Below are 20,970 nucleotides of genomic sequence, written 5' to 3'. Positions count from 1 at the left end.
AAATCCGGGGACACACGGCTCGTACCCTGGAATTTGAGGAGAACAAAGAACGGTTTTTATTGAATTACCATTACCGATCGATAATCAATTACCTTAAACAAGCTACCGTTCCGCTCGAAGCTTCCATCGTATATCTAACTTATATTTTGCGAACGTAAAAACACCTGAGTGGTCTACAAAAGATGAGGTTTCAAATTCCCAGAAATTCTACAGCGGGTTATCCAGAAACAACACTTAATTTTCTCCCGAAACTTTGACACAGGCTTGAAAGTATACATTAGTAATAATACGATAACATTTTTGTAAGAAAGTTTCTTTATTTAAGAATTAAAAAATAAAAACGACAACCCCTAATCACACTTTCCTCATCCCCGATATAAATTTGTGTTTATCCATTAATCTTCAACGAAACTCTACAACTTCGTCACAGTCAATTCCCTGTCACGAAGAAAAAATTCTCTTGTACATCACGCGGTTTTCCATAAGATAAAATTCTTTGACAAGGGGATGATCGACGCGATCTTCGCAAGCACGCGTTCCACGCGTGCATAAATGCAGCAGGGTGCATCCGCGTGCATAATATAATACAGAGGTATTTTCGCGGTTGAATTGTTAGCGAAACGCATAGCGGCGGGGCGCGACAGTCAGGCTGAACTCACCCTCGCCAACACCCCTCACTCTCACCCTCGCCCTCGTCCTCGCCCTCGGCCTGGACCGCGGCGTGATGCCGACAGTCGAAGTCGAGACTCCGGCGCGCAGCGTTGGGTATCCCGAGCAGAACGGGACCCGGGAACACGGGGAAGTGAGGAAGCTGTTCGGGGTAAAGGGGTGGTAAACGGGTGGTGTGCGGTGCAGACCGAGGAGATCCGGTCTCCCGCGTGCGTTCCTGAGGAGAAACGAGGCTTTCAGGTGTTTCCGGACGGCAGGGAAAAGTTTGCGGAAACTTCGCGGGCGGCCGCGGCGCGCATCTCGCTGAATTAATGTAGGACAAGCGATAAGAGGTACTCGAAAGCGAGATAAGGATGCTCTCGGAATGGTCCAGCTGTCTCCGGTTTCTCATCGGCGCGGCCCTCCTCCTCTCCGACGGTGAGTTCTCTCCGGCAAAGTTGATTGTGCAATTCGCGTTTGCCAATTTGACCAGAATCGCCAAGCGGTATCCATTGCCCGGCTTAAACCGCGCCTGTCTATGAAGTCTATCTCACCACGACGCGCATTAAAATCTCTCGCCTTACCGGCAAGAGCCGAGAAGCCGAAGCGCCTAAGCCGAGAGGATCAGTATCATCCGGCGCGTCTTTCGTCCCGATCAAGACGCGCGGTATCCCGAAGCAGAAGACTCGGATTTGGTGCCGCGGGATAGACAAGATCTCAGAGATCTCTATAACGGACACTGTCGCATCTCTTTATGAAATTTCATTTCCTCCGCGGTGTCACCCAGCCCCATTTCCCCCCATCCCCATCCCCATCCGCATCCTCATCTTCGTCCTCGTCCTCCGGGTACCCCAGATTAACGACGAGATGAAAAGGACCCGCCGATGTGTACATGCATGTACCTGTACGTGTTTGTATAAGTGTCGTCGACAGGGTACACGATAATCTCCCAGCCTAACGCACGCCTGACATTATTAACCCGTTATTACGGATGTATTACAGTAGCTGCTGATATATCCAGTTATTCCGCGGCAAAAGAAATTTACTTTATACACGCCGACGTGCGATCCGTTATAATTCCGTATAATGTGTACATCGGAAATTTATCACGAACGAAAGGTAGCGGCACGGAGAAATTCGTTTTACACGAAAAGTGTAAAACAAAGATTTTCTGATAATATACGCGTACTCGTAATGAATTCTTTACACTTTGCTCGGTAAAAGTGAAAAATGTATTGTCTAGACTAGACTCACAAGGAATATATTCATGTGAAATTACATCTTAAAATACATTGTGCCCTTTTTTCTATTTTCCCGGTATAATTTGCGGTTTACTAAATATTCTGATACTCCCAGAATGTTCAAAAACAAAATATCATATTTGAAGTTCTTATTATTTGACTTAATTGTTATTATTATTATTATTATTCTTATTGTCTTACGAATAATTTTATTTGAGAATATAAAGTTTCCTTCAACAATAGATGCGTTCAGGTTCGAATAAAATTGACAAGCGTAGGTATACAGGCACATACCTATACACATACCACCGCCACATCTCAATTCGAAGGGGCATAAATTTTCTTCTTCACTGAGGTTCCGATTTAATATCCAACGCGATGAATTTTTTTTCCCTCCTCTTTTTTTCCCTACTCCTCGCGGCATACATGCATGTATAAATATATGTATACGCATACAGGGTCGGTGTATATATAATAATATAATATAATATAACATATACCCAGATATATGAGATTATATATACCCATCCTGCAGGAATGTACATTTCCGTAAGGGCAACCCATGCGGGGAAAAAGAAGAGGTGAGGGGGAGGGAGAGGGTTCGAGGATTGGGAGAAGAAATTCATAGTGTATATAAAATAGACACTTGTGTCACAAGACGAACACGTTGTCCATAGTAGACAGACGGTTGCGTCAACCGCAATGATGAAATTTTTCGCCATCGGCATCGGTTCGCCTCGGCGCTCGCCAAATCAGCGAACTCGGCCAGGGGATAAACGGCAGATAATCCGGCTGCCTCTGATTGCGAAACACCGTCCGTCCGTTCGACCGTCCGCGCGTCCATCCACCGCATCAATACCCACCAACCGCCCATATTCCGTTACCCTCCCCGTAGAAATCAATCGGTGTACCTACAACGGGGTCCGGCCTCGATGCCTGCATCACGCGCGTCATACGCAGACAGGGAGGACGTGATGCGTGATTTTGGAATTTTCCCAATTCCACTCCTCCGAAACGCCCAAGTACCAATATGAGGTCGGTTCTGGGTACAGATTCCTATTACCGACACTTACCGACTCGCGAAGAAGGGTTCGAGTCTGGGCGAGACATCGGTAATAGGAATCTGGGCCCGGAATCAGCCTTGTTTTGCTACTCGCGTACGCATGCATATAAACGCAGGCATTACAGTGCGTTTTGCTGCACCGACCTTGCGAGCGACGGTTGCGTGTCAGCGTTGAGTGAGAATCTGTTTTACTTCGTTATCTCGATCTTTTATTTTTCCAATAAAACGTTACACGTTCCAACATCGCAAATGTAAAAGCTCTAGTCGATGCAATTGCGGTTTCCTGTGTAACTCGGGCCGGAAATGTGATCCGTGTCTGGCCTACGCGTGCGGTCGGTGTTTACTTCGACCAGGGAGTTTAAAAATTTGTCACTATCGCACACGGGTCAAATTGTACTGAACTGTAACACGTTTGAACCTGAACTCTGTGAAAACGGATATCTAGTTCAATTATCACTCGGGTTGAAAATTTAATTTCACGATAGAATTGTTTGCTGACAAATTTATGATGCTGCACGGATGGTGCGGGTGATTTTTCATTTCTTAAACTTATTCCCGCGCAGTTGTGTATATACCACATCTATAGTACCTACAGTCGGGAGAGCGAGGCGGCTGCAAAAGATGATCGAAATGAAGTGTACATCGCTATATATACATACATACATATAAACGTGTATATATATATATATGAAATGTATTACATACATGTATCTCTCTGTGTGTGTGTGTGTGTGTGTGCGGCAAAAGTGTCCCTCGATAGGGCGAAGAACGATCAATCTACCGCAGACCTTTTTCCAGCTTCACGTTCCGCGATCTGCGTTCACCGTGAAATTACATCGCGCGGTGAGTTGACAACACGCGCTTGTCCGACCAGATATATCGCGCAGTTCTTCATAAATACTAAAACATCGTTCCCTGGGCTTGACCTGGCAGAAAAAAAAAAAAAAAAAAATGGAAAAAAGCCATCAAAAATTGTATACGCATTTCAAAAGAGAGAGAGAGAAGAAGAAACGGTAATTGGAGCACAATTGTCACATTTGTGGCAGCTCGATTTAACGGTGACGACGCAACGCAACGTGACCAAATCTGACGAAGCAAAAGTCATTCTCATTACCGCACAATATGACCGAGGGGGAGTATTTTATCGTCGTAAGCCGACGCGGCGACGTTCGTTTATACCGTATGTACGTTGAAACTACGTACTTGTAGACTCGTATCGCGTATGCACTTCTTCCGCCCACTTCCGAGTCCCGAGGCTGCACTTGCAGCGTGAATGCAGGGACATTATTCAGCAAGGGGATGAAGAGGGTTGCAAGGCGTCGGACCTCCGTCTATCGCGTTCCCCGTTCATTACATTATCTCTTCCTCTCTTCTTTCTTCGCGTAAAAACCAACAATTCCTCACACGAACGTCGCAGATGCACTTTCGGCCTATCATTATTCGACTCTTCGTCTTTTCGTTCCATGTCCGAGGGTGATGTGCAGCGGTGGAAGTACTTCCGTACACGTAGAGTAAATGTACAGAGATACACATACGAGGGTGTAGAGAGAGAGAGAGAGAGAGAAGACACTCGGCACGGGGCGCGTACGTGACGGGTTGAATTTGCATAACGTCCTTGCAAATTGTGAATGCGGCCAGCTTTTGGAAATAAAATATGCACCGTTATTCCCGAGGCGTGGCACGAGGACGCGAAGCGCCGGAGGCGTCGGTATGGGGGCGGGGGACGTGATTTAAGGGGTTCGCGTCGTTCTCCGCCGCTCCCCGAATAAATTTTCACCCTGCAGAGAGAAAGCGACGCCGTAGGTACAGCGGACGCGGGGAGCGTATATCCCGGTGCTGTGCCGGAACGACAGGGCGCCCACACCTAATTCGCTTAACGTGCCAAGAAATAACCACTTATACCAAATTCGCCGCGAGGTTCCCCGACCGCGGCCTGATTCATCTACGTGCGTGCCTCGCACATGCTTACCACACTCATCAAGGGTGCCCGGTTTATCGCTACGGGTTTATACCGATACCGCAGGTCCACCCTTCCACGGGTCACCGACTCCTGACAAAGGAAGACGGCATATCAGCGATTATAGCCAACGTCCCCGCACTATAATGCAGGTGGACAGGTGGATAGGGATGTGGCAGCGAGGGGGTGAGACGCAGGGGTTGCATCGGCCGAATACTCGCGCAAATATCGTCATCAATTCCCATCGATTACTTAAGCCTTCGGTATTGCCGGTCACGTCAACGAGCAAAGAAAACTTCCGACCTTGAATTTTGACGTCCTTCGAAGGTCCTGAAAACTACCCTTGAATTTTTCTTGTGTCCTGAAAATGTCCTAGAATATGTTACGGATTTTTTACTCGCATAGGGAACATACCACGAGTCTCTGCTTTTCCTTCATCCCCTATATCCTGCAGGCGGAGTAACGTCGAGATTGATATAGCCAGCGTGCGGGACAGGAAGAAGGCCGAAGGCACGAGCTGTTACGTTTGCGTTGCGTTGCGTTACGTTGCGTCCGCGCGGATCGGGGATGCTGTGCCGGGGCGCGAGAGCAACCGGGTCGTCGTACGGAGCTGACGATGCGTTTAATTAAACCGTGACGGGGGGTATCAGCCCCCGCAACGCCCGGTATTGTTTCTCGGGGGCGTGTATATAGATATACGGCATAGCCAGGGCTGAAAAGTTTCGTCCCGTTCCCAGGCACGCCGACGTAATACCAGGATCCATTGTTGCGGCCCGTCCGCAGACGGTATGGTTTATTCGCAGGTAACCTCCGCGCTTATGTGCGTCTCCGTTGTCGGGCGTATAGTCCTTCCGCAATTCGCACTATTCCGCAGTTTATGCGCCGTTTTCGAGTCCCGCAGGGACGTTATGCCGCCCTCCGCCCTCCGCCCTCCGCCACCCTTCGAAGCATTACCTGCCCTTATATCCTATGTGCGGGATTATGTGACCTGGTAATGTTTTGCCGGCGTAATTTTAGGACCGTTATTTTTCTCCGTCTCGCGACACGTACATACACCCCCGCCGTCAACCTCAACGGGCAACGACACGTAGCGTCGTGGTATTAACGGTGACGTGTATTCAACGTCACGTGTATAATATGCATATATTGTATACAGGATGACGAAGAATCTAGGAGCGAAATTTTTAGATTTTTTAACCACCTACGCCTACCAGCCTCCCGAAAGATTATAGAATTGTTTCAACTCTTTAGACGGGGATATTTTTTGATTTTGCGTTTTGAAATTCGACGCAAAAAGGGATTCACCGTGATTAGGGTATCGGTTTTTAAATATGGTCGAAATAATTTTTTCTTCTACATGCTTTTGGATGAGAAATTATGTCTCATGCCGACAAACAATTCCGGCAATATCTTCCTTGTTTCTGAAATTCATATTTTTCAACAACGAAGAATGAAATTTATGTGAATATACAAACCTCGTTACTGTAACATTTTTTTGGACTTTCTCGTCTCACTCCTGCTACTTCCGCTACCCCTAGATCTACATCTCGTGATAATACAAATCCTAAAACATGACATTGAGGAGCTTGCTAGTACGAAAAAGGGTCTTTTACTAGTTTTTAATTACTTAAAAACGTATGTCCGCCTTCAATACCCACCTGATATCAAGATTCACCAATTTTTTCCACACGTCATGTTAACTATATCGAACAACTCCAGGCATTGATTTTGCGACGCTCTTCTTCGTTAAAAAAATTTCAATTTCAAAAGTAGCAAAGATTTTACCGGAATTGTTTTCCCGCATGGAACATCATTGCTTATCCAAAACCATGTACGAACGAAATAAAAAAAAAAAAAAAAAAAAAAAAAAAAAATACGTATCGTAGATCTATAATTTCACTCACGTGTCCCCTTAATTAATAATTCTCTATCGTCTGCTTGACCCAGGTTATATAACCTACTCTCGACCGATTAACGTAAGCACTACGAAGAACGGTGTAAGGTACGTGACAGTACAATGCCGCTAGTGTTTCACCGAAAATTTGTCTCCAACAACCGTGCAATACCGTATCACATCGTGCCAGCGAATGATCGTATTGGGGATAAAATAGTGGAGCGGAGTGTTCCTGATAACCGTGACGTACACGCGCATCATCGTCATTTCGGGGATGGCGGGCCGGCGAAGGGTGCTCGGAGGGAGGGGGGTGTTTCAAGCTTCCGTCAATATTGACGCTCGCAAAATACGCTCTAATACGCTGTAATGCGGCATTATTGCCGAACAGGGGCGACAGGGTGGGCTTACAGCCCCGGTCGTCCGCGTCCATTAAACCCCTGCTCCTCCGTGTTCCTGGCAACAACCCCCGCCACCCAGCATCCCCGACGTAGCTACACGATTCCGCACATCCGGCGTGTCCCAGCGGCCGAGACCCACTGACTCAAATCGCGCCCTCCACGAGCGTGTAAAAGTAATTACGCTTTTTACTGGCAATGAGCTGCGACGATTATCGCCACTTCCTCTCGAGCCGGCTGTACTTTCTTCCGCATATTCGCTCCTCTTGTACACGGAATTTGGGTCGGAGAGGGAAACTCGCGAAACGGGGATGAATGGCGGGCACGGCAGGGATCAAAACAGAACGTATGGGGGCGGGGGTGCAGGGTGAAGCTTCTGTTCGCCCCCGGATCCCGTGCGGAAAAGGACCCGTAATTAACGCTAATTGGCCCCGGACGTTTGACTCGCGCCGCGGCGATGCCGCCCCCACACCCCTCGGCGAGCCAACCCTCTGGGGCACCGTTCGGCTAACGATGAACAAATATTTAACAATCCGCTACCCTCCGCCTCCACGCACGCTGGGATTTTTCCAATTTCGTACTCCCAGGCACAGGTTCCTACCACGTAGGTGTATAACACGTGTTGTCGAATGTTGGAGTCTCGGTATAAGATTATGCATCGATGGTCCGTGGACCGTTTAGTCCTCGTTTTATAAACTACGCCGCAGTGCTCCTTACCGTGAAAAATTCAGAAAGAAGCAAAAGAACGGAACAATGTCTTCCGGTGAAACGTATACGAAAGAAAGTTTCATTTACATCCGCATTTTTCATACTTCAAGATGTTCTCACAGGTATGATATATCAGATTTATCATCCTTGTAGTTGGTGTGCCGTAGAAAAAATCGACGCTCCAGTTCCAAGTGTGTATATATACCTATATATATATATATATATATATATATATATAAAGAAGAAAAAAAACTCCCGAGTTCCGAAGAAAAATACTACATTTTCTTCTTCCATTTTTCTCTCGCTAAATTAGCCGTCTTTTTCTTACAATCGTCACGAGTTTTCGGAAAAAATATCAAATCTTTGACGCTGAGGGAATTAGGAACAGGATAATTAGGTATAAATAATTATTATTACTCGTGACTTGAGACTAACTATTTGAGGCTGAATTTCTTTTAAATGAACGAAACCGTGTTTATTGAAAAATAAAGAACACGCAGTTAAAAAAATTAATTGACGAAACACGTGTAATCGGGTGACGTAAGGACGCTGGGGGGTCGGAATGCGAAGGGCCAATGAATCCCTCGGGACCAATTGGGGTGTATTGGGAACGATCTGGAAGTAGGATCAAACGAGCAAAGTGTGCGAACGAATGCGTTACAGGAATGGGTATACAGGCGAGGGCTTAGCTAGCTATAACCTCGGAGCGAAGAACGGTGAAGTTATTATTTGAAAGGGAGGTGGGGAGGTTGGGTGCTTGTGCGTGTGACGTACACGTGCGAAAAGCCGAGTGAGTATACATTGGAGAGAAGGCGAAGGTCTGAAAGGTCTTTGTGAAATGAAATCGGTTACGGCAGACCGGAAAGTAGGCGAAACTCGAAAGTACGATGATACAGAGCCTCGAATCGTCCAGAAGGCTTCGCTTTCTGCCTTCAAGGATCCACGAGGATCGCACCCACCTGCACGGGGTGGCTTACGCGTGGAAAACGGTTCGTGCAAGGCGAGTCGGAGGATTAGGGAGAGGGAGCAACGCCGGCTCATGGTTGGTACTCGTATATTAGTCCCGAGTGGTTAAGTGCCCTCCCCAGAGGACAAAAGACGTCTTAATTGCGGGGAAACCTCTCGAGCGAAGACCATTTATAATGAATAAGTAACGACGAAGCGGCGGGCGGCGTGCGCCGGCAAGCAAAGCCTCTTACGAACCTACCCGACGACGTTTTCGTCCCATGCGGGCTCCAACACCGACGCACAATGACACAAAGAGGACCTGCCGGTGGTTCCGCTGCCATTTTTGCAGAAATCATCTGGGCCCAACAGCCCCCGATTTTCGTCAGAACATCATCTTCATCGTAAGCTTCGAACGAAGATTCGCCAGGATTGAAAGGAAGAAATTGCCTTGAAAATAGGCCGTCGAATTTTCGATTAAAAAATCGTTACAAGTAGAGGCGGTGAGAAGATTTTCGGAGTCCAGGAAGAAGGAGATGGTGGTTAAAGCGCGGCAAAAGGCGGCTGGGTCTCGATCCTGCGGTTCCTGCCGCTATACTCGGCCCGACGTTATTAATTGGAGCCGTGTATAAATATACGTATAGTTGGGTTAAAGAGAAGGAGTCAGGTGCTGCAGGGAATAAAGGAAGGAAGGAAGGAAGGAAGGAAGGAAGGAAGGTGAAGGAGAGAAAAAAGAAGCCGTCGACTGCGGCGAGCGAAGCCAAGTTGGGAGCGAGAACAGAGATTCGAGTCGAGCCGGCGGGGGTTGAGGGGTGGTGGGCTCGTTAAGGCAATGAAATTAATTCGAATCCAGGTATAATTTAATTATTTTTAACGGTTCAGCGAGCCGCGTCTTCCCCTCGCCCCGGATTATGCCTGCCGCCGCACCCCGACCGTCGAACCGCGGGAACTTGAGACACGTCCCCCGATACAACCCCCGCCCCCGACGCGGCTGCCTGACGCCGGTAACGAATCGAACCGATCGCAAAACTCGTCGAAGAACGAGATGCACGGAGGGCGAAAGCCGTGGCGTCGAGAGACCGGGTGTATCCTCGTCCTCTTCCTCCCTCTTGGCTTTTTCTCTCCCTTTTCTCACCCTCCGAGGCCAGGCCAATTCATTCGCACGACAGAGGAAACCGGCCTCTGGTGCAGTTACCGGCCAATTAACGATTCTTCTCCGCCGGTTTCCCCGACCCCGCTTCGCTGCCATTTCCGGTATTCACGGGGAAAGAACGGCGGTCGGAGGGTAGGTGGGTGGGTACTAGACTCGTACGCGGGGTGCATACACAACAGCCATAGAGCTTTTCTCGCAATATTACATATGTCAACTACAAGTGGGCCGGCTTTTTTCTTCTTCTTTTTTTTTCTTTTTTTTTTTTATATGCACATATTTCAAGTCGCTTTCGGAATGACAAAAAAACGAGTGTAGGTATATCAGCAGCACAATCTGCGTAGGTACCAACTGTAGGAGTGAAAAGTAAAATTTTTATTTCATCAACTCGTTATTCATTCCATTTGCGAGAAACTTCATCCTCGTATATTTCATAAATATTAAATTATATACGAATAAGTGTGTTTTTTTGTTGTTTTTTTTTTGACGTTACTATACATCATATATTTTATAGACAAAAAGAATAAGTTATGAATTGCAGAAAATAGTCAACGTTATCATCATTATTGTTAGTTTGATGATTGTTACGTACGAAAGCGGATGCCTACTTTGTCATCGAAATAAGCAAGGTAATTTGAGAGATGTCGTATGTTCACCGCGTCGTATTATGATATATATTCGAACCCGCACGATAAATTTTCACCGTCATAAATTGCATAAGATTCACGCTCGCATTTATATTATTTATATTTACAGCTTATATTTGTTTACCTATACACATATTATGTATACGTGCGAAGGCAAAAATTTAGTTACCTCAACTATTTCGTTTCTCTCCGCGCGTACGTGTGTTGGAAAGATTCGGTTCTCGAATAGAGGGTGTATAAACATATATATATATATATATATATATATATATATATATATATATATATATATATATATATAATATAATATAATATAGGTATATACCTACGTACCTACCCACCAACACATATATGATCTTGACGTGCATACACGTGTGTATATCTATATAGGTAAACGCGTTCAATTTCCCTCGAGCGAGAAAGTAATTTCTTTTCCTCTTCCTTTCCGTCCTTGTTTTTTTTTCTTTCCTTATTTTTTTTTTTTTTGCTTTGTTGTGCTGTCTTTTCGTTTTCTTTTTTCCTGCCCACCTACCCTTTGACCCGAAAGCCAAAGTTTCCCCAAGAGTTTTTCGCTCATGTTATGCTGTACATATCCTGAAACGTATATCAGAACAGTCTTGGGTAATATGAGCCTCCGCACGATTCGACGGAGCGTACCAATTACTGACTTACTTCAACGTATACAAATATGCAGGCTTAGGTGTGTGTACATTGTATGAATACATGCCGCGTATAGTATGTGTGTACGATATATTATTGTGTGAGATATGTTTTATATATCTATATAATACGTATACAATACGTGAGCTGGCGGCGAAAGGCGAGAAAAAGAGGGCGATAATTGACTGGCGACAGGGTGCGAAGAGAGTTTGCGAGGAGGAGGAGGAGGGGGAGGAGGAGGAGGAGGGGCGAAAAGTTTCGTCGAAACAAACTGGTCCCGAAGGGACGAAACCGGGATTTCCGAGGAGAGAACGAACGAACGAATGAACGAACGACGGCGACGGCGACGAAGGGCCAACAAGGATCAACGAGGGTTAACGAGAGGGTCAAACCCCCGTTGATCAACGGCTCTCGGTCGGATACGCGCGAGAAGAAATATAACGATTCGCATCGTGTACCTTTCTATTATACCCACTCGGTAGAAATAATGTGCACGCGTATCGGGGAGGAATGCAAACTCGCGTGTAAAGCTCACGGCACGGGGTAGGTACGAACCGGCAGAGAATGTACCTACGGTGAGGAGGTTAAAAGGGAGGTGAAAGCTCCCTTGCCCTGCGACGGAACCGCCGAGTTTGAATCATCAAACGCGCCTCTTGAATCGTCGCGCCTCCTCGCCCATCCCCTGCACTCAGAGCCCTCGACGGATTCCACCCTCGGCCGTTATAAGGCTCTACCCGAGTTATATACGTATATACGTATATATATATGTATATACGGTACGTTTATGCGGTACTCCCACGCGTGAGTAGAGGTATGGATATGAGAACGCGTATGACCGAGTGCGTGAAATGACTGGCGCGAGGAAGAATGGCGGAGAGAGGAAAAATAGGTGAATAAATGGAAAGACCAGGGAGAAGAAAAAAAAAATTTGAAAACGAAGTGTGGGTATAAGGCGAAGAAAGGAACGGTGGGTAAAGGGAAGAAAAAATGGTACACACAGAGAGAGAAAGATAGAGAGGAATGAAGAAGAAGGAGAGGACGAAAGGGAGCCTTGAAATCACGCGAATATCCTGAGGGACAATAGTAACCCGGTGGTGAATTTCTGTTGAAATAACAGTTGAAAGCACACGGCTCTGTGAAAAATGTCGTCCCTCGCGACTGCAAAGCAAATAAAATAGAAAAGGGGCCAGAATCCACCTCTCTGCCCGCCTTCTCCTCTCGTGCCCACCGCCACTCGCCCACCTTTCTCCCGAGCTCTTTTCCACCCCCGGCCCAGCCCAGCCCAACCCAGCCCAGCCCACCCCACCCCATTCCGCGGTCTTCTCTTTCTCTTTTTCCCGTATCCACACGTGCATGTTATGTGTATAATATCCGTACACGTATACAGCGGCCGAAATATACGCGCATACATGCTCCCATCGACCAGCCATGCACATACGTTGCAAAAGCATCGCACACTTAGCCGTTTGGCACAACACACAGCAGACTCTCTGCCACCGCTGCTCGTCGGCACTCCCCAGCTCGAAGAGGTTTTTTATACTCCCTCTCGTTCCCTCCCTCGGCGGTTTGCTGCTCTCGCATTTTTCCTCTTCCTCTTTTTCCACCCCCACAACGGGAGGGAGGGAGGGAGTGAAACCCCGCGCACAGAGAGGAGAGGAGAGGAGAGGACCGCGCGAGCTGTGGAGGGCGACCACCGCCACCATAAACACAGGTTCGCACATTTGCACAATCCCGGCGATGCGGACGGTAACCCGGACCAGCGGGTGGGGGTGGAGGTGGGGGTGGCGGAGTGCAAGGCCCCCAGCTCCTACTCGTGGTCGGGGAATAATGCTAAAAGCGGCACGGAGCGACGGTGCCGCAACGATGGCGGTGCGTTAATATCGTGTTTTTATTTTCTTCGTCTATACAGCGGCTCTCTTTCTCTCTCTCTCTCTCTCTCTGGCTCTCCTGTCTCCCTTCCCGAGGGGTGGGGGGGGAGGAAAAAACCTCACCCTACCCGCCTGGAACCAGAGATATCTTTCAGTCGCACAATCGAACGGTTTTTCAACGAGACTGCAGATCGTCTACGTGACATATTTCACGAGTGATCTCTGCACCCCTTCGTCCTCCCTCTCCCCCCCCCCCCCCCCCGCCAGGCGTACGCAGATGACACACAAGTATCGCCGGTTCACCAGAAGCGACCCTGCCGGTCGATCCGTCTTCGCGTGCCGTGAGAAGTTATCGCTTCACCCTAAGTGATAACTTGCCGTATTGGCGGGACGAGCCGAGTACACACCGCATATGTAGCTATATACTACATGCATGCGGAGAGCGGCGTTCGTACGTGGAAACGGTGGAAACGGGCGTTATGGGTCCACGGGCAGTGAGGCAGGCGAGTTGCTGGTCGGTCGAATGGACGGACGGACAGGCGCGCCGGAGGCAGTAAACCTCGGCAAACGCGGGGTGCAGAGCTACCGTTTGATGTTGATCGTGCAAACGGATTAATCCACGTGTTGTACGTTTTCGGACGTGTCGCGAGGCCGGGCGAGGCCGGACCGGAGCCCCGAAGCAGAGCCGAGCCGAGTTGAGCAAGGGTGGAGGGAGGAGGGGGGGAGCAAAGGTGGCACAAAGGGTGAAATTTAACCCTGTGAAGCCCGTTTGTCAAACGCAAAACGTACGTGGCTTTGCTTCTGCATTATTTGTACGGGTGGCGGTCGTCGCCGTCGCCCCCCCCCCCTCTTCCCCCATTCCACCCTCCTCCCCCCCACCCCTATATATTTTGTAGGTACGCGTGCAAAAACGTGTGGGCGTATATTATGTATGGATTCCCAACATACACCGGCAGGCCGTACATCTTCGTATTTCTGCTCCGATGCGTTATATGGTGGAGACCTGAAGCGCACGTGTGTTATGGATAGATAGATGCACGTATGGGTTTTACGGGTAGATAGAAAATTCTCTGTGTTTCTATGCAAAGACTTGCACGTAAATGTGGGACTGTCTACGTATGGATTATCATAGGTTTTATTTTTTCTGTATGGATAAGTAAGAAGCTGGTTCTTTCTCTGTTTTCTGTATCTATCGGAGGTGACTTCCAGACTGTGGTTATATATTGTTGATACATGATGGGTAGGGAATTGGATAAACACGTATCGATAAAAACTTGATTTCAAGAGCCACCGAAGTAAGTGTCGCGCATAGGAACGAAAGCGATATAATACCGAAGAATCGAAACCTGCGAAACAATTTTCTTGGCACTCTCGTCAGGGACTCGGGGAATTCTTACAGTATCATATCCTAAGATGAGTATCTAGCTACAGCGACGAGCCGTCCAAATGAGAACAAAACCAATTTCTCACGCTCTCACGTATAGCGCGTCCACGTTTGTGAGAGAAAATTTGGTAAGATCCTCTCATCGTCAATGTATATGTATGTATAGGTGGTATCCTCTCAGCGAGGATATAGGATCACATAAACCAAGGTGGAGGGTTCATACTTACATACGTATACACTGTACCATCACATCCATATTTCGACGCCGGCCGAACTCGATCGCTCAGAAGCCGAGGTGCAGCAGAAAGAGGAAGAGAAGGAGGGATGGAGGGATGATAGGGGGGTGGTCTTTCGCCGGGGGAATCGTAGTTAAATGAAAAATCTTTGCTCGCTCGTTTCGTCTCGCCTCCCCTAGAGCTTCTATCGCGTTATCGTCGTCGTCGTCGTCGTCGTCGTCGTCGTTGCCGCGTTGCTGCGTGCCCGCGCACTCGTTAACCCCTCTAGAGTTGTTTTACACTCCCTGTGTACGTGCGTGATGATACGGCATACAGCGTAGGTAAGAGAGTGTGCTGAAGCGTACGTACGTGATTGTTGCAGGGTGCCTCGGGATTCAAAAGTTCGAGGAGACGCCGGGGTACACGGAGGTCAACCCAGGCCAGGACGCAAAGCTCTCGTGCCGGGTGCGTGACAAGCGGGGACAATGCATATGGCAGAAAGACAACAAGGTTCGTATGACAGACCCAATTAAGCACATCAGCAGCTCGTTTCCTTTCTCCGAGCGAGGCTTGCATGCAGGTATACATAAATACAGGCGTATAAAAAAGGGAGACAAGAACCTGACGAGACAAGGATTTCTTTGATCGTTAGAATTAGAATGGCTCTATGTAGGTAAATTGTACTTATCATACACATAGAATTATCCATATGTGTGCAAACGCCCGATGTAAACGTCGCGCAAACTTGTTGCTCGTATTGTTATCCATATCCGGTATCTGATACCTACATATATATTACCCGCAGACGAAATCCTTAACGCGGATAATTTTCCGAGGAGCGACTATATGTATATCTCTCAAGTCTATACTGTGTTGTTAGGTGAGCCGGGGTGGTGGAAAATCTAGAGCGTTTCTCTTAGCGGGAGCTTTTATATCTGAAAAATACAATTATCGTACCCCCTGCGGGTTTTCGCCTTCCACCTCTCGCCTTCCACCTCCTCTTTCTCTCTCTCTCTCTCTTTCAAGCCGACGCTGACGTCGTGCTACATAAATTTCAATCCAACGAGGGTCTTGAAAAAAAAAAAGAAAAAAAAAAGTAAAAGAAAGAAACGAGAGAGAAAAGTAAAAAGCAATGGTAACGCGGTGGCGGCGTGGTGCTCAGATTAAAGCCAACCCCAACCGCGGACTTCGTCGACGTAAAATCACCCTCACGCTCTCAGGCCCCTCGTCTTCTCCTTTCCTTTCCTCCCTCCCCCCCCCCCCCTGCCCCCTCCTCATCCTTGGCCCGCGATCGGGGAGCACAAAGATCAAGTAAAGCAAAAAGTAAGGAATATCGAGGCGCGCGGCAAGGTCGTCAACGAAAGAAAGAAGAACGAGGAAAAAGAACTCGCCACGGTTGGATGGGTCGAGCCGTCGTCGTTCGATTAGAATTTCACCCGCATCAAGTCGCACCGCGGGTGTGTAAATACTCTTTCATGAGCACAGAACTTTTTATCACATATATATATATATATATATATATATATATATTTTTTTATGTTTTATTTCCCTCTATTAAAAAATTCTTTTTTCTTTATAGATATGAAAATCAATGCCCGCGTAAGCTTTTCGAAATAATCATTACGTCCGCAGACCTATATTGCACGCGTGTAATGTACAACCGAAGAAGAATAAAATGATACAAAAAAAAAAAAAAAATAGAAAAAGAAAGAAGAAAAAACGCATAGGTGGGTATAATACAGACGTACCTCTACGCGTATGGCCTGCGGAGCAGAGGTGCGGTTTGCTTTTCTGCCTCCGCCTCGCTTAGCGCTCGACGTGTGTCGGCCGCGGGTGCATTACGCTGATTACTGGTCGTGCCCTCCTCTCCAGAGGCGAGCGCCTCGAGGAAGGCTCGTCGACGCGGGCCGGATTGAGACGAGCCGGGGGTTAAACAGACCCGACTGAGGAGGGTGGGCGAAGCCGGCGACTTGCGAAAAGAGCTCCATTTTCCAGCTTCTCAAAAATTCCCTTCAAATACCAATAATAATAATAATAACAATAACAATAATAATAATAATAATAATACGTGACTGCAGGTTTAATTATACACTCCACTGCAGTAGATCGTCTATGTACATATGTGTATGCATTTATGTACATATATACAGAACGACGTATAGGGTGAATATTTTCACGCAGCTGATCGGAATGCTGATGAAGAAGTACGAGTGGGCGGCCGCCCCTGACGCGGGGGATTGTTCCCTCTGGGTTCGCTCTGCGGATTTAACTTTCGACGACGGGATATGGCAGTGCCAGGTTACACTCAGCGACTTTGCCGCACAGGATGCGCTTACCTCAGATCCGGCGCGACTCGTCGTACGAGGTATGCATTACGTGTCTGCCTTTGCCATCGGGCATGAGGTGTGTAGTTTTTTATATCGTACACACATGTGTATTACTCACACGCAACGCGTTATCGCGGTCAGTCTTCGGCCGCGACGACGCGTCACTGCCGAGACGAGTTTTAACATAAGATAGTATTCTATGGTTTTAAAAGTTGCCGATGCCCAATTGGAAATCGGATTTTCAATATTCTAGATGAAGGATCCGATATGGTTGATGAAAATTTTAAATTTCATAGAAGGAGGTCAAAAAAATTTATGCGGCGTTTTTGAGGTCGCTGATTGGATTCGCCCTGCTAAATTTTCGAAATCTGATTTCGGATTCGCAATCAGCGACCCCGTATACACTTGGAAAAAATTTTTTCTCCACGTTCGACGAATTTAAAATTTTTGTTACCCATATTGGATCCGCCATCTTGAATATTTAAAATCCGACTTTAGGTTCGTAATCAGTAACCCCAAAAACTTATAATTCACGTAAAACATGTGGGTATGCGTGTAACTTACTCAGAAATAAATTATTCCTTCAATTTTCACAATTTTCTTCGATCAATTTGTTTCTAATTAACAATAATAATTTACTTTATACCGCAATAATTACTCTCGAGTATTGAAAACCTATTAGTGTACTATCAAAAATGGCAAGAAGCCGCAAAGAAACGTGTTGAAAAATTCTGTAAATATACAAAAAAAGGATGTAAAATAAGTGGTAAGAATAATTACCACTATAACATAACTCAAAAGGTTAAACGCCCCTGACTAACGATACAAAACTGTATTTACACAGTGAGTCCAAAACGGCCAATAATCGAATACGGACAAATCGCGATTCTACCAGGAAGCAACGTGACTGCGCGTGCCGGCGAAGTCGCTCACCTAAGCTGTGTCTCGCGATATGGGAATCCCCCAGCTTTGCTGCGATGGTCTGTATGACGTTTCATTTGCTTTTCCCCCCCTTTTTTTTTTTTGTCATTTTCTCACTTACTCTCTTACCGAATAAATTGGTTCAGTACAATCGTATCAGTATTCAATTCGCACAAACGTGTTAAATGAACGAAGAAAAAAGGTGCTCACCCTTCCTGACCCAGGTACCTCGGCGACACGGAAATCCGGCCGCTACGGCCGCAGGTGAACTCTACGGAGAAGGAGAATCCTCGGACGTGGATGGCGCACAGTGTCGTCGACGTTTTGGCGGAGAGGTCGCGTTACGGTGAGCCGATACGATGCGTGGCGTATCACGCTGCTTATGCCAACCCAAGTTCAACCCTAGCGACGGAGGTGCGGTTCGATGTGCGCTGTAAGTCGCGTCATCCTCTTCCCCCCTCCCCCTCTGGATTTTTAAACCCATTCCAGCATATTTTTCGCCCACTTCCTCAGACGCCCCGGAGACCCGTTTGGTCGGAGCACCAGGGGGTGGCGTCCACCTAGAGGAAGACAGGGACCGACTGGCCGTCCGATGCGTCGCCAATGCGAACCCGCCCGCCTCGATCCTTTGGAAACGGTCGACGGGACTCGGGGGAGCTACCGAGGTGGTCAGCAGGGAAGAGACCCTGATCCTCTCTCCGATTCAGCGAAACCACGCGGGGCGATACTTCTGCGAGGCGGCGAACTCGGTGGGGGAGAGCAGCCCTCTGTCCCTCCAGATATCCATAAACTGTGAGTCTCCTCTTCGCACCCACAATTCATTCTTCGTCCATGCTATCTAGGTTTGATACTCTCCATTTCACCTGGCTATAGCATTTTATTCCCGGAACCCTGCTCTCAGCATTCGCCAACGATTCTCCTTCTCTGAGCGATGCTCTTTGTCTCCATCTTTTGAACCCAATTAACAAATATGAAACTTATGTAGAACCTAGTTGCTCTCTATTCCTTACCCCTCGGGAATCAACGACCTCCAAATCGTTACAATCTCCGATTTCTGTGTCCCCGTTCAGATCCTCCGAAGATCACATCGGTTGGTCCCGAGCGTCTGACGACGGCGCTTCTCTACACAGGAGCATCCTTCGAGTGTTACGCAGACGCGATGCCGCCGCCGGAATACAGGTCAGTGTCCACCCCCGAATTAGCCGATCGACGTCTATATATACCGATACCCACCGGGGTTCAGGTGGTTGCAGGTGTTTCCGGACGGCCGAGAGCCGCAGGTCCGTGGCCAGGGGCAGCGGTTCTTCCTAAACAACGTGACCTACGATCAGCAGGGACAGTATATCTGCTTGGCGTTGAACGTGATAAACGGCAGCCCCCGGGAGGCGAGGAGCGACCCGGTCTCTCTCCAAGTCGTCGGGGCGCCGAGGGTAAGCTCGAATTCGTCACATCCGGGTTGGGATACTGATTTCCGTGGTCTTCGCAGGTGGTAAGGCCGGCTCGTTCCGAGACCTCGATCGTCTCGGCGACGGAAGGAGGACCAGCGCGACTGGAGATAAGGCTGTGCTCGGATCCGCGGCCGCGTCTTGTCGCTTGGGAATGGGGAAGAATCCGGCTTCACGCTGGTTAGAACCCGTCATCGTCAGTCAGATTTAGAGTATACTACCTCACGAAGCCCCAGGGACTAAGCGTGCATCCGCTTTAGGTAGGTACGTCGCTTTGCGAATCATCAGGAATCGCGTCTCGTTTCAGGCGAGGTCCTTGAGTCCCGGTACCGCGCCCTCGACCTCGAGCCCCTCGCCTTCGCCGAGGATTGCTACGCAGCGATCCTCGAGCTGACCAGCACCGCCAAGGAGGATCAGCGTTTGTACAACGTCACCGTCGAGAACGACCGAGGCAGCGATCGGCGGACTCTGATGCTCAGGGTGAACGAGCCGGGCCAGGTTTGCACCCCTACAATGCGATACCTGGTCTCTCAATGGTATTCGTCGAATTTATCTCTCCGTTTCTCCGCTTAGATTCCTCTGGTGATTGGTGCCGTTGCCGGTTTCACCGTTCTCTCCATACTGATAATGGGCTTCGTGTGTTTCCTGCGGACCGAGCACTGCTGCTTTGCCCGGAACACGGTGCCGGCACTTCAGCAGGTTCACTGCAGGTACGGGCCATGCTGATTCGAGACGAGTCACCCGGTCAAATTGGCTCGATTCGCGGTTTTGATTGATTGATTGATTGATTGATTGATTGATTGCAGCGGTAAGCAACCGCAGTCGGAGTGCGCCCGGGAGGTCGAGGACACGAGGCTCGGCATAGAAACGATGGAACGCACGACGCAGCGCTACGCGCACCAGAAACAATTACAAGCCCACACTCTGAAGCCCGTATCTTCTCTCCACTATCAGCAGTGCTACGACCACGAGCCCCAGCCCCAGCCCCAGCCCCAGTCCCAGCCCCAACCCCTGCAGCCGCAACGACACCAGCGACATCACCACCGTCAACATCACGTCAAACAGCCTCTTCACGCTCCGCAGTGCGAGCTGCAGGCCAGGCACTTGGACACTTCGACCAACGACTCGACGACCAGTCTTTGGTAAATTTTACGAACTCTGAGGAGAAATTATGTCAGTCAGTCAGTCAATTGACGATCATCATCACACACAGGTACCGCGACGCGGAGTGCGGGGGTTATAGGTAACGCACTAGACTCGCGAGCTCATTTTGCGGCAGTTTTAATCCTGGGTATTATACTTGCGTATCTACCTGCCTCCTTTTGCTTTCGCGCCCGAGAAAATCTTTTCTCCTGTGTCATCCAACGGCCGTATAAAGAGAACGAGATAGGATATCACGGGGGTGAGTGAGTCAGGGTAGGGAGCAGCTACAACGCTGTCGAAATGAAAACGTTGCTTCTTTTACGGCTCGGTGCCTGGATGGGACACGGGGGTTTTCGTCC

General features: G+C 48.3%; 1 protein-coding gene across 2 annotated transcripts; it reads left to right on the top strand.

Moving 5' to 3' along the window:
• Positions 1–752: 752 nt before the first annotated feature.
• LOC124415025 (kin of IRRE-like protein 2) lies at positions 753–20,651 on the top strand. Of its 2 annotated transcripts, XM_046896266.1 has the most exons (12): positions 753–1,086; positions 15,158–15,285; positions 16,957–17,140; positions 17,947–18,082; positions 18,248–18,456; positions 18,537–18,815; positions 19,094–19,202; positions 19,267–19,453; positions 19,510–19,648; positions 19,776–19,966; positions 20,042–20,178; positions 20,275–20,651. In XM_046896266.1, the coding sequence occupies exons 1-12, from the start codon at positions 1,023–1,025 to the stop codon at positions 20,612–20,614; spliced, it is 2,103 nt and encodes a 700-aa protein (XP_046752222.1). In that variant the 5' UTR covers positions 753–1,022; the 3' UTR covers positions 20,615–20,651. The 2 variants fall into 2 exon arrangements, with proteins under 2 accessions (XP_046752222.1, XP_046752223.1); XM_046896267.1 differs by lacking the exon at positions 16,957–17,140 and having other exon boundaries at positions 971–1,086.
• The last annotated feature ends 319 nt before the right edge of the window (positions 20,652–20,970 follow it).

The sequence above is a fragment of the Diprion similis genome, chromosome 14, assembly GCF_021155765.1.
Source record: "Diprion similis isolate iyDipSimi1 chromosome 14, iyDipSimi1.1, whole genome shotgun sequence".
NCBI classification, from domain to species: Eukaryota; Metazoa; Arthropoda; class Insecta; order Hymenoptera; family Diprionidae; genus Diprion; species Diprion similis.
Note: the sequence above shows the minus strand (reverse complement) of the source record. Positions and strands in the feature narration are given on the sequence as shown.

Excerpts from the sequence above, each read along its gene's own strand:
- LOC124415025 (XM_046896266.1), top strand. The coding sequence starts at position 1,023 with ATGCTCTCGGAATGGTCCAGCTGTCTCCGGTTTCTCATCGGCGCGGCC. Across the intron at positions 19,967-20,041 it reads GGGTGAACGAGCCGGGCCAG|ATTCCTCTGGTGATTGGTGC; the intron begins GTTTGCACCCCT and ends TTCTCCGCTTAG. Across the intron at positions 20,179-20,274 it reads CTTCAGCAGGTTCACTGCAG|CGGTAAGCAACCGCAGTCGG; the intron begins GTACGGGCCATG and ends GATTGATTGCAG.